The sequence below is a fragment of the Myxocyprinus asiaticus genome, chromosome 10, assembly GCF_019703515.2.
Source record: "Myxocyprinus asiaticus isolate MX2 ecotype Aquarium Trade chromosome 10, UBuf_Myxa_2, whole genome shotgun sequence".
In the NCBI taxonomy this organism is placed as follows: Eukaryota; Metazoa; Chordata; class Actinopteri; order Cypriniformes; family Catostomidae; genus Myxocyprinus; species Myxocyprinus asiaticus.
The window spans coordinates 33,454,218-33,467,988 of NC_059353.1; the positions used below are offsets into that span (position 1 = coordinate 33,454,218).

Here is a 13,771-nt window from a genome sequence, read left to right on the forward strand (position 1 = left end):
ATAGGTCACTGTTATATTAATATACCTGACATTCAACAAGAAAGCAGTTAATGCACAAAAGAACATAAGTCTATATTTCTATTCTTCTTATTCATTGCATACAGTCCATTTACACTACCAACTTCTTATGAATGTGCTGTCTTTTTTTATAGGAGCTAATTTTACTTGATCCAACCGTTAAAATATTTTTTGTTGGTGTAACCTAATGTGTTCAGGTTGATTCAGTGATTTTAAATAATATTTTTTACTTGAATAAAACCAGTTAATTTAGATGTCACCACATTAAATACATTTATGTCAACACTTTTTTCAATGTTGGGGGCAAGCTGTGGTAGGTGCAATCATAATGTGCCAGATTGCCATGACAGAGACTGTGGCGGACACATATAAACCAGTTTGCAAAAATGCAAAAATCTCTCGCCGAAGAGAACACTAAAGTTTTAAACAGACACATTTGATGAGTGACTGATCATATAATAGCACTGGTTGTGTAAAAATGTAAACTGTATAACAATATTGCTGTGTATGCCTTGTAAAATTATATATTATTATCATCTCATATTTCTGAAAATATTTATTTTTCTCTCTCACTCTTTTTTTCTCTCTAGTGGACAAAACTTTCAGCAATTTTAAAATAGAATGCTGCACGGTAATACTTAAATTAAATAATATTCTTCTATGTTTGGTTTGTGTAGAGACAACACTCAGTGTTGGAATTCCACAGTTTGCTGTGTCCAGAGAGCTATTTTTGTTGTTCAACTCTGTGATTTTTCCTCCATCGTGGTTTGCTATTTGAAATGAAAGCTAAGCCCCTGTTTAAAGGCAGCCAATATCTCTGTGTTTTGTACCACTGTCTCAGCCACAGGGGACTACCAAATTCTGTGCATGATTTTTGTATGTGAAGTTTGTCATTTTAAAGTAAAACTCCTTGTTTGCAAATAATTCAGGAATATTGGGGACCATACCTTGTTTGACAGAAATGTCTTTAAGGAATTACTGTATTGAAGAGTAGTTAAAAATTCATGTCACTTATGCTCTGTGCTAAAGTGATTAGATTAAAAAAAAATAAATAAAAAAAATCTCTTTAGAAAACAGCCAAAGCCTTGATGCAAATCTTGCATCTGTGCATAGTAAAGCTGAAAATGATTTTCTGCTGAGTCTGCTGAATGTTTCTAGTCATGCTTACATCGGTGGTCATTATGGTGAACAAGTAAGTTGTTCTACTTTTAAAAGGATGACAAAATAGTAGTTAGGTTGTGTGCCCTAATTAGACTGATTTGTCTGGCTAGACTTAAATTTATGCTTTAAACTAAGTTTCTAATGAAGATGGTAAATCAGCTTCTTGTAAGAGTTACTAAGTTATTGTGTAATGACTGAATTACCCTTTTTATGGATTTTAAGTACAGTATCATTCTCTACACTTATTAGGATGGCCAATGGTTGCGGAGTGATGGGACCACCTTTGACTACACCAACTGGTACACTACAGAACCTAACAACAATGGTGGTCCAGAGAACTGCTTGGAGATAAACTGGGCCAGTAAGAATACAGTTTGATTTCTTAAATCCTGTCAATGTGTGTTCACAATCCTATAATTTAATATAATATATTAATATGAAAGGGCTAGTTTAGATTTTACAAAAGCCTCAAGTTGAAAATGTCACACTATTCCATGACTGATATATGGGTATATTTCGATTTAGACACAACTATAATGATCATTATAACATATTTCATGTTCATCTTACCCAACAGGTAACCGCTGCTGGAACGATCTAAGCTGTTCATTCGCAACAGGCTATATTTGTGCTAAAGGTATGCACAAATTGATGGTATTACATACATTGTTTATATTTTATTTGTATTACATTCATCATCTATACAAAAAATATATAATAATAATATATATATATATATATATATATATATATACATTTTTACATCGAAACCTCTTTGAGTCAAAAGATTAGAGTCTCTAGTTTCGTCCTATATGCCATTTTTTATTATATTTGAGTGATTTATCATGGAACACTACACTGCTAAACACAATGTACACTAAAGTGTACAATAGCACAAGGTTTTCATTAGAAATCCTAGATTTACTGTGCATTATCACACAGAGACAAAAATGTTGCTTTCAGAGACTTAATATGGTGTTAGGATGAAAATAAGGTGCATTTCATACAGTTCTGAGACCAGTGCAGACAGACATGTCATTTGCTAAATAGGGAGCAAGGGAGCATCCTATAGCTTTCCTATAATGCCAAGTGCATCCAATCTGCAGATGATGTTTGAATCTAACATGTAATATTGGTAATATTATTTAGAAGAATTTTGTTTATATATATATATATATATATATATATATATATATATATATAATTTGGTTTATAAAGTTTTTATTCCTTAAGTCAACTTAATATCAATGCATTTTACACATTAGAAAATTTAAAGGTGGTGACTAAGATATAGCACACTGGTAGAAGTTATTGTTTTCTTAAGGAGGTAGTTTTGATGGTGTAACCTAATGCATTCAGGTTGATTGAATAATGTTAAAGCAATTTCACACACAAAAAAAGAGTTCTGTATGGCCCTACATCAGCACGGCTGTAATTTGGCTGCAGGTAATCACAACCGTGCTGATTTAAGGCCATACAGCTCGATTGCTAGTGTGATATTGTTTTCATCCAACAGTTCAACGAACAAATAAATAAAAAATGACCGGCAAAAAAAAAAAAAAAAAAAAAAACACTTGTGCTTTCTTACAACACAGATCAGGATCTGCCGATTACCTGCGTATGTCGCGACTCCCAAACAGTGATGACAGTAAAGCTATAGTTGTAGCATGAATAAGAAGCTGGTGAATAAGAAGCTGGATTCAGCCTCGTGTGTTAGTCAGCTTGCTGAAGATAATGGTATTTTGGTCAAATACATCCTATTTTCTCTATTTATAAAATAGCTGTCCCAGCAGGGTCCTCCCTGAGTATGTCCCGGTAGCCGGTGCATTCCTCTCCTCTCCTCTGCCATGTAAAATGTTTACATCTGCTCTCAATGTGGAAACTCCAGTAGGAAAGCACCTTAAGAATGTGTGATTACTTTGTCTGTTGTGTCTCTCAGCTGTAATAAGCCTTAATGCTGAATCTGTTAGTTTAACTCTATTTTCCAGCTGTAGTGTAGTAGTTATCTGAGCAATCATGGAGTGAGAGACAATGCCGATGACTTCAAAGAAACCTCTCCCTGACTGACATCACTGACTCAGTACAAAATCTTTTAAACATTGACCCTTACCACTTACATAGTTTAATAATTTTAAATCATGACTTGCACTATACATAAGTAATATTGGCATTATATTCATGATGTTAGCCAGAGGAGAACTGGCCCCCACAGTGAGCCTGGTTTCTTCCAAGGTTATTTTTCTCCATTAACTAACATCTTATGGAGTTTTGTGTTCCTTGCCACAGTCGCCTTCGGCTTGCTCACTGGGGTTATAAATACAATTATTATTTAATTACTTATTTTTAAACACAATTCACAATCGTATTTTATCAAACTACACAATGATGACTCATTATAGATATTACAGTTTCATTTTCTGTTAATGCATGATCTTCTGTAAAGCTGCTTTGAAACGATGTGTGTTGTGAAAGGCACTGTACAAATAAAAATGACTTGACTTAACACATTAGTGCTGCTCTAACACTTTAGTTTAGAACGCCACAAACACAAGTGGAGCGATACAAACGGTATAGCGTCCGAGTGCTTCTATTCTGAGACATCAGCACTCCTGGAATACCTCTTGTCCAATCAGATTTGAGGACCAGAAGTAACTTGTATAATAAATAATATTTTTGACTTGAATAAAAGCAGTTAATTTAGATGCCTCCACATGAAGCACATTTATGTTAACACTTTTTTTAAATGTAGGAGGCAAGTTGTGGAAGGTGCAATCATGCTGTGCCAGGCTGCCGTGGCAGAGACTGTGGCAGACAGATAAAATCCAGTGTACAAAAAGATGCTGATGAGGACATTAAAGTTGTATATAGACACATCTGATGAGTGATTAATCATATAATACTAGCAGCAGTGGTTGTATAAAAAATGTAAACTGTATAACAATATTACTGTGCATACCATCTGAACTTTTTTTACATTCTGCTCACTGTTAGAATGCCACAATTTGCTGTGTCCAGAGAGCTATTATTCATTTTGGCTGTTCAACTGTGTTTTTGCCTCCATCATGGTTTGCTATTTGAAATGAAAGCTAAGCCCCTGTTTAAAGGCAGCCAATTCCTCTTTGTTTTGGGAACTATAAAAATCTGTGCACGATTTCTGCGATTCATTTTGATAATATATAACCAGATACAGTGCATTCAGAAAGTATTCAGACCCCTTCATTTTTTCACATTTTAATATGTTGCAACCTTATGCTAAAATGCATTAAATTATAAAAAAAATTCACATCAACCTACACTCCATACCCCATAATGACAAAGAAAAAACAGATTTTTGAAAACTGAAATATCACATTGACATAATTATTCAGACCCTTTGCTATGACACTTGAAATTTAGCTCAGGTGCATAACAAAATGTGAAACAAATGAAGGGGTCTGAATACTTTCTGAATGCACTGTATATCCGCCAATCCATAAACATTAAAAATACTCACTATTTCAAAAGGATAGCCACAAGACATAAACAATATGCATGATAACATGATTTTAGTGTGATAAAATCACTTACTAACCTATTATTGTATGTACTTTTATACAAATATAACAAAAACATTTCTGCCTTTAAAGCCTTCAAAAATTGGCCCCATTCACTAACATTGTAAGTTCCTCACTGTAACCTTGATATTTTGCTTTTTTTGTTTTTTTAAAGAAAAGAACGGACGAGTCTAAATTAATTTTCTATCTGTACGTTTTTATCTGCGACTAAATGCACATATAAATAAACAACTGTTTGTGCTATTTAAAATATATGTGAATGCGCTTTTGCATCTTAACTTTTGAGACTGTTATAATCTGGAGTTGCAGATTATTATTATTATTTTTTTTTTATCTAAAATATACAAGTCACATCCATGTGACATTTTCTCTACTTCAACCAAGTACAAAATGGCCCCCCAAAAAAAATCCCTAAATTAACCACTTTCCCCATGAAACTAATACGAATGCTTATCATCACTGTCTTGCATAATGGGCAACTGTCACGTTGATGTGTGTTTTAATTTCATGTCTTTTTGAAGTTAGAAGTTCATGTTCAGTTCATGTGTTTCATCAGTCCGGTCTTGTCATTGGTTCATGTGTTATTGTCTTGTTAACCTGTTTATTAGTTCAGTCTTTTCACTGGTTCTCATGTTATTAGTTCTGGTCTTTCATTGGTTGTCTTATTATGTTTATGTTTGCTTTGTGTATTTATAGCTTCACACACTCTTGAAATTCTGAAGGCTGTACTCTGAAAAAAAAATCAGGTAAGTCTTATACTTAAGAACTTTTCTGCTTCTAGTGGTTTTCCTTGAGTATTTGCTGATAATCTCCAGTGTGCGCAGTATGTGATTACAGATATGTTACTTGTCCTGCTTATTTTCAGATTTATCATGGAGGTGATGAGAGCTCTTCTGCTTCTCTTCTGTACACTTTCTCTGGGGACTACAGAAGGTATCCAAGACATCTATTTGGCAATACAAATCTCTTTTCCAAATCCATTAACTTTGCCACATTACTAAACACCTAGTGACAGGTGACCGTCTTACACTTGGGTACATGCAGCAAAACAACGCAGTGTTGTGATGACAAGACATGTCAAGTCCTTGCAATACACTTTTAGTATGGGTCTTGTAAGAAACTGCAATATGCACCTAACCCACAATATACACGGTATAGTGTCAGTTTACTGTTGCACACTTATGTATACAAGTAGTACATGGAGTATTATAGTATGATGCATAATGATCATCCTGCGTTCTGACAACTTCTGTAGCTTTTTGATGAATAACAGGATGTAGTTTGATTTAATGAGGGGTCTAAAGACCATGCAAAACTCATTCTGCACAAAACATCTTTGCTGTGACCATTACAAGAGTCCTAAAGCGTATTTTCTGTGTAGCTGGAAAGTGCCCCTTTGGATGGACCCCTTTTGGCGAAAAATGCTACAAATTCTTCTCTTCGCAAGTTGACTGGATCACCGCAGAGGTGATGTGTTAGTTGCAGCCATGTGAAGTTGAGGATTTTGATTAATCCTTGTTTGCAAATAAATGCAAGAATATTGAGGATCAGTCCCTATGACATGTCTATTAGGATTTACTGAATGTAGAAATGTTGTGCATTATGCCAGAATTAGATTTTGCATTAACTGAATGTGTCTTCGTAGAAAAACTGTCAGAGACTTAATTCGAATCTCGCATCTGTGCGAAGTCAAGTGGAAAATGAACTTCTGCTCAGTCTGGTGCCTGTTTCTGCACGTTGTTGGGTTGGCGGTCATGATTGGGTAGAAGTGAGTCATTCTGCTTTTACTAGAGATAACAAACGGTTTTGTGGTGATTCCTAACCAGACTCCTTTATCTGACTTTAATGAGTTGTAGTGACGACCTTCTGGAGTCTGTAGTAAAATGGTACACTAATAATTCTATCCACCCATTAGGATGGACAATGGTTGTGGAGTGATGGGACCACCTTTGACTACACCAACTGGTGCGCCGCAGAACCTAGTGGCAATACTGAGAACTGCTTGGAGATAAACTGGACCAGTAAGCATATAGTTTGGCTTCTTTAATCCTGACCATTCACAATGATTAATTGGATGTCAAGTTCAACATGTCATGTTCTGTGACTATATGGGTGTACCCTATTTTGGTTGAGACCTAATCGTGATCTTCCTACCCAACAGGTAAACGTTGCTGGAATGATGAGAATTTTTCGACTTCAATGGGCTATATTTGTGCTAAAGGCATGTGATCCCAGATTGTTGTGCTTCAGAGGTTCTCTTTGTCCTCCCAGGCATCTACATGTATTCTGGTTGTCATTTAAGTCTTTCTGATTCATTGTGAATTGAAAGTGAACTCCTCTCTCCTGAATTGTAAAACTACTCTTTGAAACCCTCAAATCAATAAAAGCATTGTAAAAAAAAGCTGACAATGCAGTGTTAAAGTATGGAGACTGTGGCTGTTATGTTAACATGAGCACAAATTGCTCCTGTACCCACTTATAAGGGAAATGGAAAGTTATGCAGGCTATAGTGTTTGGGGGGGGGGGGGGTTTATTGCACTGCCTTCATGTGCTGGTGGGAAATCAAACATACAAATACTGGTCTCATTCTGAATGCCAACATGACCATGGAACTCGAGTGCAACCGTGCCTGCCCACTTTCAGCTGTGTCTGTTCGGGAAGTGTTTCCCCATTGACCTCCCTTAATAATTCCTTTGGCAAGTTCTTAACCATGAACCAACTAGTTTTGAGGTGACTCACATTCAAAATTGATTTGAAGCAAAAGTACTTTAACATCAGAGACAATGGTATAACACTGCACCTTCATGAGGGCACAAATTACAATCCCATGAAGCATTGTGAATAACTCAATTGGTTAAAGCTGAAGTTTAGCAACTTTTTAGTACAAACTTTCTGATCAGTTTGACGTCAGTGCATCATGATAGTGGGTTTCATCCAGTTTTTTTTTTTTTTTTTTTTCCCATGCAGTTGAAATGACTTCAGATGGATTAACCTTGGAGCTCAAAGTGTTTGTCTTCAAGGTTTAGTTATTAATCCATAAGCCTATAGAAAAATTGCATCTCCACAAATTATTTTTCCAATAAGTGTACTCCGTTTATTTCACTTTGGTGTTCATCTTGAATCTAAACAGAATTTAGAACCAATAAATTCAGTGGCTTTCAAAGTTCAGATGACCCCACCAAGACAAGGCAACTATCTTTATGGCTATGCTATAATGCTGCTATGGATTCATAGTACATATCCAAGCCTAAATGAACACCCAAGTATCTAGAGTCACACTGAAGGCTCACTTGTGTGTACAAATGTCTGGTCCACATGGTTTTTATTATCCAAACAATTGCAATGTATGGAAAAACATAACTACATAAATCAAGCGAACATTATGTGCACCTTCATGAAACTGTGTCTTGCACAATAGGACTAGTGCACAAATGCGTTATATAAATTTCTGACCATTCAAAAAAGGACACATAAATTGTTGATACACCGAATATTGCTCTTATGGTATATAGTTCTCATTTTAGGTCTCATGGTATAGAGCGAGAGACTATACATGTATGCATTTGTCTGATGCTTTTATTTAGAACTTTCAGGTTTTTCTTCCTTGGGATTGAAGCAGGGCCAGCCTGTGGGTATGTGGGGCCCTAGGCAAAATCATGAAAATGGACCCCCACATTTTTTTAATCTTGTCATATCTTTAAAACATCCACAGAACCCCTGCAAACATAATGAGTGGAGTTTTTCAATAAAGAGAAAGCACTAAAAAAATAACCATTCTATAGCTTGGTAGATGACAAATTATACATCCAAGAAAACTTTTAACCAAGATGATGCTAGGTTAAAATGTACATGAATGTATAAAGGAAAGTGTATATTTTAGGTGCCATGCTGAGTCAGCATTTCTTAACTAAACTCAGCAAAAAAAGAAACGTCCCTTTTTCAGGAAACTGTATTTTAAAGATAATTTTGTATAAATCCAAATAACTTTACAGATCTTTATTGTAAAGGGTTTAAACAATGTTTTCCATGCTTGTTCAATGAACCATAAACAATTAATGAACATGCACCTGTGAAACGGTCGTTAAGACACTTACAGCTTACAGACGGTAGGCAATTAAGGTCACAGTTATAAAAACTTAGGACACTAAAGAGACCTTTCTACTGACTCTGGAAAAACACCAAAAGAAAGATGCCCAGGGTCCCTGCTCATCTGCGTGAATGTGCCTTAGGCATGCTGCATGGAGGCATGAGGACTGCAGATGTGGCCAGGGCAATAAACTGCAATGTCCGTACTGTGTGACGCCTAAGACAGCGCTACAGGGAGACAGGAAGGACACCTGATCATCCTCGCAGTGGCAGACCATGTGTAACAACACCTTCACAGGATCGGTACATCCGAATATCACACCTGCAGGACAGGTACAGGATGGCAACAACAACTGCCCGAGTTACACCAGGAATGCACAATCCCTCCATAAATGCTCACTGTCCGCAATAGGCTGAGAGAGGCTGGACTGAGGGCTTGTAGGCCTGCTGTAAGGCAGGTCCTTACCAGACATCACCAGCAACAACGTTGCCTATGGGCACAAACCCACCTTCGCTGGACCAGACAGGATTGTCAAAAAGTGCTCTGATGAGTCGTGGTTTTATCTCACCAGGGGTGACGGTCGGACTCGCGTTTATCGTACGAAGGACTGAGCGTTACACCGAGGCCTGTACTCTGGAGCGGGATCGATTTGGAGGTGGAGGGTCCCTCATGGTCTGGGGTGGTGTGTCGCAGCATCATCGGACTGAGCTTGTTGTCATTAAAGGCAGTCTCAATGCTGTGCGTTACATGGAAGACATCCTCCCTCATGTGGTATCCTTCCTGCAGGCTCATCCTGACATGACCCTCCAGCATAACAATGCCACCAACCATACAGCACGTTCTGTGTGTGATTTCCTGCAAGACAGGAATGTCAGTGTTCTGCCATGGCCAGCGAAGAGCCTGGATCTCAATTCCATTGAGCACGTCTGGGAACTGTTGGATCGGAGGGTGAGGGCTAGGGTCATTTCCCCCCATAAATGTCCAGGAACTTGCAAGTGCCTTGGTGGAAGAGTGGGGTAACATCTCACAGCAAGAACTGGCAAATCTGGTGCAGCCCCCCCCCCCTTTGTTCAGGGACACATTATTCCATTTCTGTTAGTCACATGTCTGTGAAACTTTGTTCAGTTTATATCTTTGAATCTTTATGTTCATACAAATATTTACACATGTTAAATTTGCTGAAAATAAAAGCAGTTGAAAGTGAGAGGATTTTTGCTGAGTTTATTTAAATCTTAACCTTTTAACTTTTTCTAGAAGTACAAATAAACTAGTGTCTCAATTAATGAGGTCATGGAAACTGCATGTATACAATTTTCAGGATAACACTTTTCAATAAGGTTCTGCTTGTTACAATTAGTTAATGCATTCGGTATCATGAACTAACAATGAACAATATAACTTTACAGCATTTATTAATCTTTGTTAATGTTATTTTATAGAAATACAATTGTTCATTTTTTGTTCATGTTAGTTCATATTGCATTAATGTTAACATTATACATATTTATAGGTTTATAAGTTTTAGTGTTAGAAATGCATTAGTTTATGTAGAAAGTGACATTAAAATTATTAAAGGGGTCATGAAATGCTCTTTTTATATAGAGAGAGAGAGAGATTTATTATTAGGTCCACTAATGTAAAAAAAAAAAAAAAAACAGTTTTTAACCCAAACTGTCAAAATTTAGTAATGTATTATCATTTTCCTCTCTGGCCCTCTGTCTGAAACGCATGGTTTTGGCCTAAGCACCTCCTTAAAAATGCCCACTGTTGTGATTGGCTAAAAGCATGCAGCCCCTTGATATCAGCCATGTTTTAAACTCAATTGGAAGAGAATGAACAACCCCACAATATTATAAAACTACATTTCAGGGTTTAAACATAATGCACATCCAACACATTGCATCCGAATATATTAAACTGCTCATCTCAAGCACAATTTTTAACACTCGGCACAATAAACTATCAAACAGTTATGACATTTGAAATATTTATTAATGAAATGGTTTACTTACTGTTTTGCGTCAGGTCCAAATGTTTTTAACTGACCCATCCTTCAATAATAGTTGCTTTGCAAAGCTTGAATCATATTATGACTGGTTCACAAGTAATCCACACTTACATGAGCCGAAAAAACATACAATCCATGCTGAACTACGATGAAGAAACATCCACATGACGCACAAACATAGTCCAAAGCATGGTGTGAACTAGACGCACACACATACAGCATCACATCGCTGGAAACTTTTCAAAACAGTCAAAGACATCCATCTAGCACATGTTTTCATACACCAACAATTAAAAATAGCGCAGAGGGGCGAAAGAACGCGTACATGACATGCTTGTGCTCAAAACAAAAAGAGGCAGAGCAGCTGAATGAAACTGAATGGAAGTCTCCTCTTCAGAGTTGTAACTTGACACCGGATCTTTTAAAAGTGGCCTGAGATATATATCAATCGGTCAAAGATTTCAGTCTAATGCATGAATATATACAAAAATAATCAAAAAACAGTCCCCTTAGGTGTTCAGGAAAAGTAAGGCCATAGTAGACCTATGTCCTGCTCTCTCTCTCAGTTTAGGAACTGAAGCACCAGTGTGTGGGGACAATGATTATAAAGGTGCACTCAGAAATTTTTTTCTCATTAAAAAAAGTTTAACTCCTGAAGACATGAATTGTAATTTTGCAATATATGTAGGAAATGATGACCACTTACGTTAAAAGTGAGGCCATAGTAGGCCTATGTCCTGCACATGGGGGCAGCCATGTTAGAATCACATGACCAGCCAAATACTACTATCTCAGTAACCATCCTTTATTTGACTCATTGATTAAAGTAATCATAACTGACTGTGAATACAAAATTTCTTCAATGGCATCTGAATTCTGAAAACTATTGATTTTAAATGATGCTGCATCCAAGTAGCTAGATGTCAGTGTAACTCCAAGAAGACACAAAGACAAAAGTTACTGAGTGCACTTTTAAGTAGGCGTTGATGTTTTTTCCCTGTAGATGTGGTCATGAATTAATGTACCCCTAGTGACCAGGGGTAGTCGCGGAAGTAGAGAATGAGGCGATTTTGCAGCTTGGTTTCAATAAATGCTTTTATTGCATTGGGGATTAAGTTTTGAGTTCTGAAATTTACAGTTTGTTTTTATAGTAGAGAGACCTCTTATACTGTATGTCAAAATTTTAAGGAAAATTTGATTCCTCATGACATGACCCCTTTAAGTATTGTTCATTGTTAATTCATGTAGTTAACTAGTGTTAACAAATACAACCGTATTGTAAAGTGTTACCCATTACAGTGCACAAAAGTAAATGCTCTTGTAAATCATAGTTGTAAAGGAAGAAAGTATATATGTCACACTGCAGGACACTGCTGACAATGTTTGAAATGTAATGTTAAATACCCACATAACTATGCGTAAATGTTTATTTAGTGCAACAAAATCAATGAAAACAAAAAATTTGACCAGAATATGTGCATATATCTGGTAAACAGCAGGACAAATGCAGATCGCAATCGTTTGATCACACGCCTCTGAGCCCAGCCTATGTAATCACAATGATCGTACGTGCAAAAGGGTCAATATGTATTAGTTATAAAAATGTGGTCTAAAAAATGTATTTCTTAAATCAACTTAACATCAATTCATTTTACAGAATGGGCTCTACATGCTATGACTGTGTGCTACGTCTTATCTAATTTTCGCGAAAGCGCTAATTCTAAGCGCAATTTTCGTGCCAGCACAATGCGAAAGTGGCCGTGGGTGGGAGAGTTTGCGCTATCTGTGGGTGTACTGTATGTTAATGAAGTGCAGCAAATCGCAATTTATTATTTTTCTGAGAAATAGGTCATTACGCTAAGTTTAAAAAACATGTGCATTTGCAGTTTGGAGATTCCACCAGCAGCTGGTAATAAAGCTCATGCCCAAACTCTGACATTACAGTGGAACATCAAATGATGTCCCTTTTGTAGCGGTTTTAAGAAACAAATATTTATGAGACTTGTGCTAAACTATCTTTAGGTCATGGTCTGTTTTTCAGATATAATTATAATGTTTATATTTATAATTGTATTTATGACCTCATTTATATTGGGATTTTTCCACCTGATTTTTAAGTCAATGCAAAATGGGGCTGAAGAATTTGGAGAGAGTAACATGTTTGGATTCATTTTTTTAATTAATAGTAATAAATTAATACAATTTTAATAAAAGAAGTGACATGCGTTTCTGATACAGTTACTGTTAATAGCTATGATTTGTGTGTCAGTAGATGAAAATGATTAATAATAGGTCACTGTTATATTAATATACCTGACATTCAACAAGAAAGCAGTTAATGCACAAAAGAACATAAGTCTATATTTCTATTCTTCTTATTCATTGCATACAGTCCATTTACACTACCAACTTCTTATGAATGTGCTGTCTTTTTTTATAGGAGCTAATTTTACTTGATCCAACCGTTAAAATATTTTTTGTTGGTGTAACCTAATGTGTTCAGGTTGATTCAGTGATTTTAAATAATATTTTTTACTTGAATAAAACCAGTTAATTTAGATGTCACCACATTAAATACATTTATGTCAACACTTTTTTCAATGTTGGGGGCAAGCTGTGGTAGGTGCAATCATAATGTGCCAGATTGCCATGACAGAGACTGTGGCGGACACATATAAACCAGTTTGCAAAAATGCAAAAATCTCTCGCCGAAGAGAACACTAAAGTTTTAAACAGACACATTTGATGAGTGACTGATCATATAATAGCACTGGTTGTGTAAAAATGTAAACTGTATAACAATATTGCTGTGTATGCCTTGTAAAATTATATATTATTATCATCTCATATTTCTGAAAATATTTATTTTTCTCTCTCACTCTTTTTTTCTCTCTAGTGGACAAAACTTTCAGCAATTTTAAAATAGAATGCTGCACGGTAATA

The 13,771-nt window shown here is 36.1% G+C and overlaps 2 protein-coding genes across 2 annotated transcripts; both read left to right on the forward strand.

Moving 5' to 3' along the window:
- Positions 1–639: 639 nt before the first annotated feature.
- Positions 640–5,467, forward strand: LOC127447580 (ladderlectin-like). The gene is made up of 5 exons (XM_051709530.1): positions 640–649; positions 1,089–1,210; positions 1,429–1,540; positions 1,757–1,816; positions 5,430–5,467. Exons 1-5 carry the CDS (start codon positions 640–642, stop codon positions 5,465–5,467), a joined length of 342 nt encoding a protein of 113 aa, XP_051565490.1.
- A 129-nt stretch (positions 5,468–5,596) lies between these two features.
- Positions 5,597–6,962, forward strand: LOC127447494 (ladderlectin-like). Its single transcript, XM_051709403.1, has 5 exons — positions 5,597–5,666; positions 6,115–6,200; positions 6,379–6,501; positions 6,649–6,754; positions 6,895–6,962. The coding sequence occupies exons 1-5, from the start codon at positions 5,606–5,608 to the stop codon at positions 6,960–6,962; spliced, it is 444 nt and encodes a 147-aa protein (XP_051565363.1). The 5' UTR covers positions 5,597–5,605.
- The last annotated feature ends 6,809 nt before the right edge of the window (positions 6,963–13,771 follow it).

Bases quoted from the DNA above. Each gene is read 5' to 3' on its own strand.
- LOC127447494 (XM_051709403.1), top strand. From the start codon at position 5,606: ATGGAGGTGATGAGAGCTCTTCTGCTTCTCTTCTGTACACTTTCTCTG. The intron at 6,502-6,648 runs GTGAGTCATTCT...TCCACCCATTAG, and splicing joins GCGGTCATGATTGGGTAGAA to GATGGACAATGGTTGTGGAG. The intron at 6,755-6,894 runs GTAAGCATATAG...CCTACCCAACAG, and splicing joins CTTGGAGATAAACTGGACCA to GTAAACGTTGCTGGAATGAT.
- LOC127447580 (XM_051709530.1), top strand. The intron at 1,211-1,428 runs GTAAGTTGTTCT...TACACTTATTAG, and splicing joins GTGGTCATTATGGTGAACAA to GATGGCCAATGGTTGCGGAG. The intron at 1,541-1,756 runs GTAAGAATACAG...CTTACCCAACAG, and splicing joins CTTGGAGATAAACTGGGCCA to GTAACCGCTGCTGGAACGAT.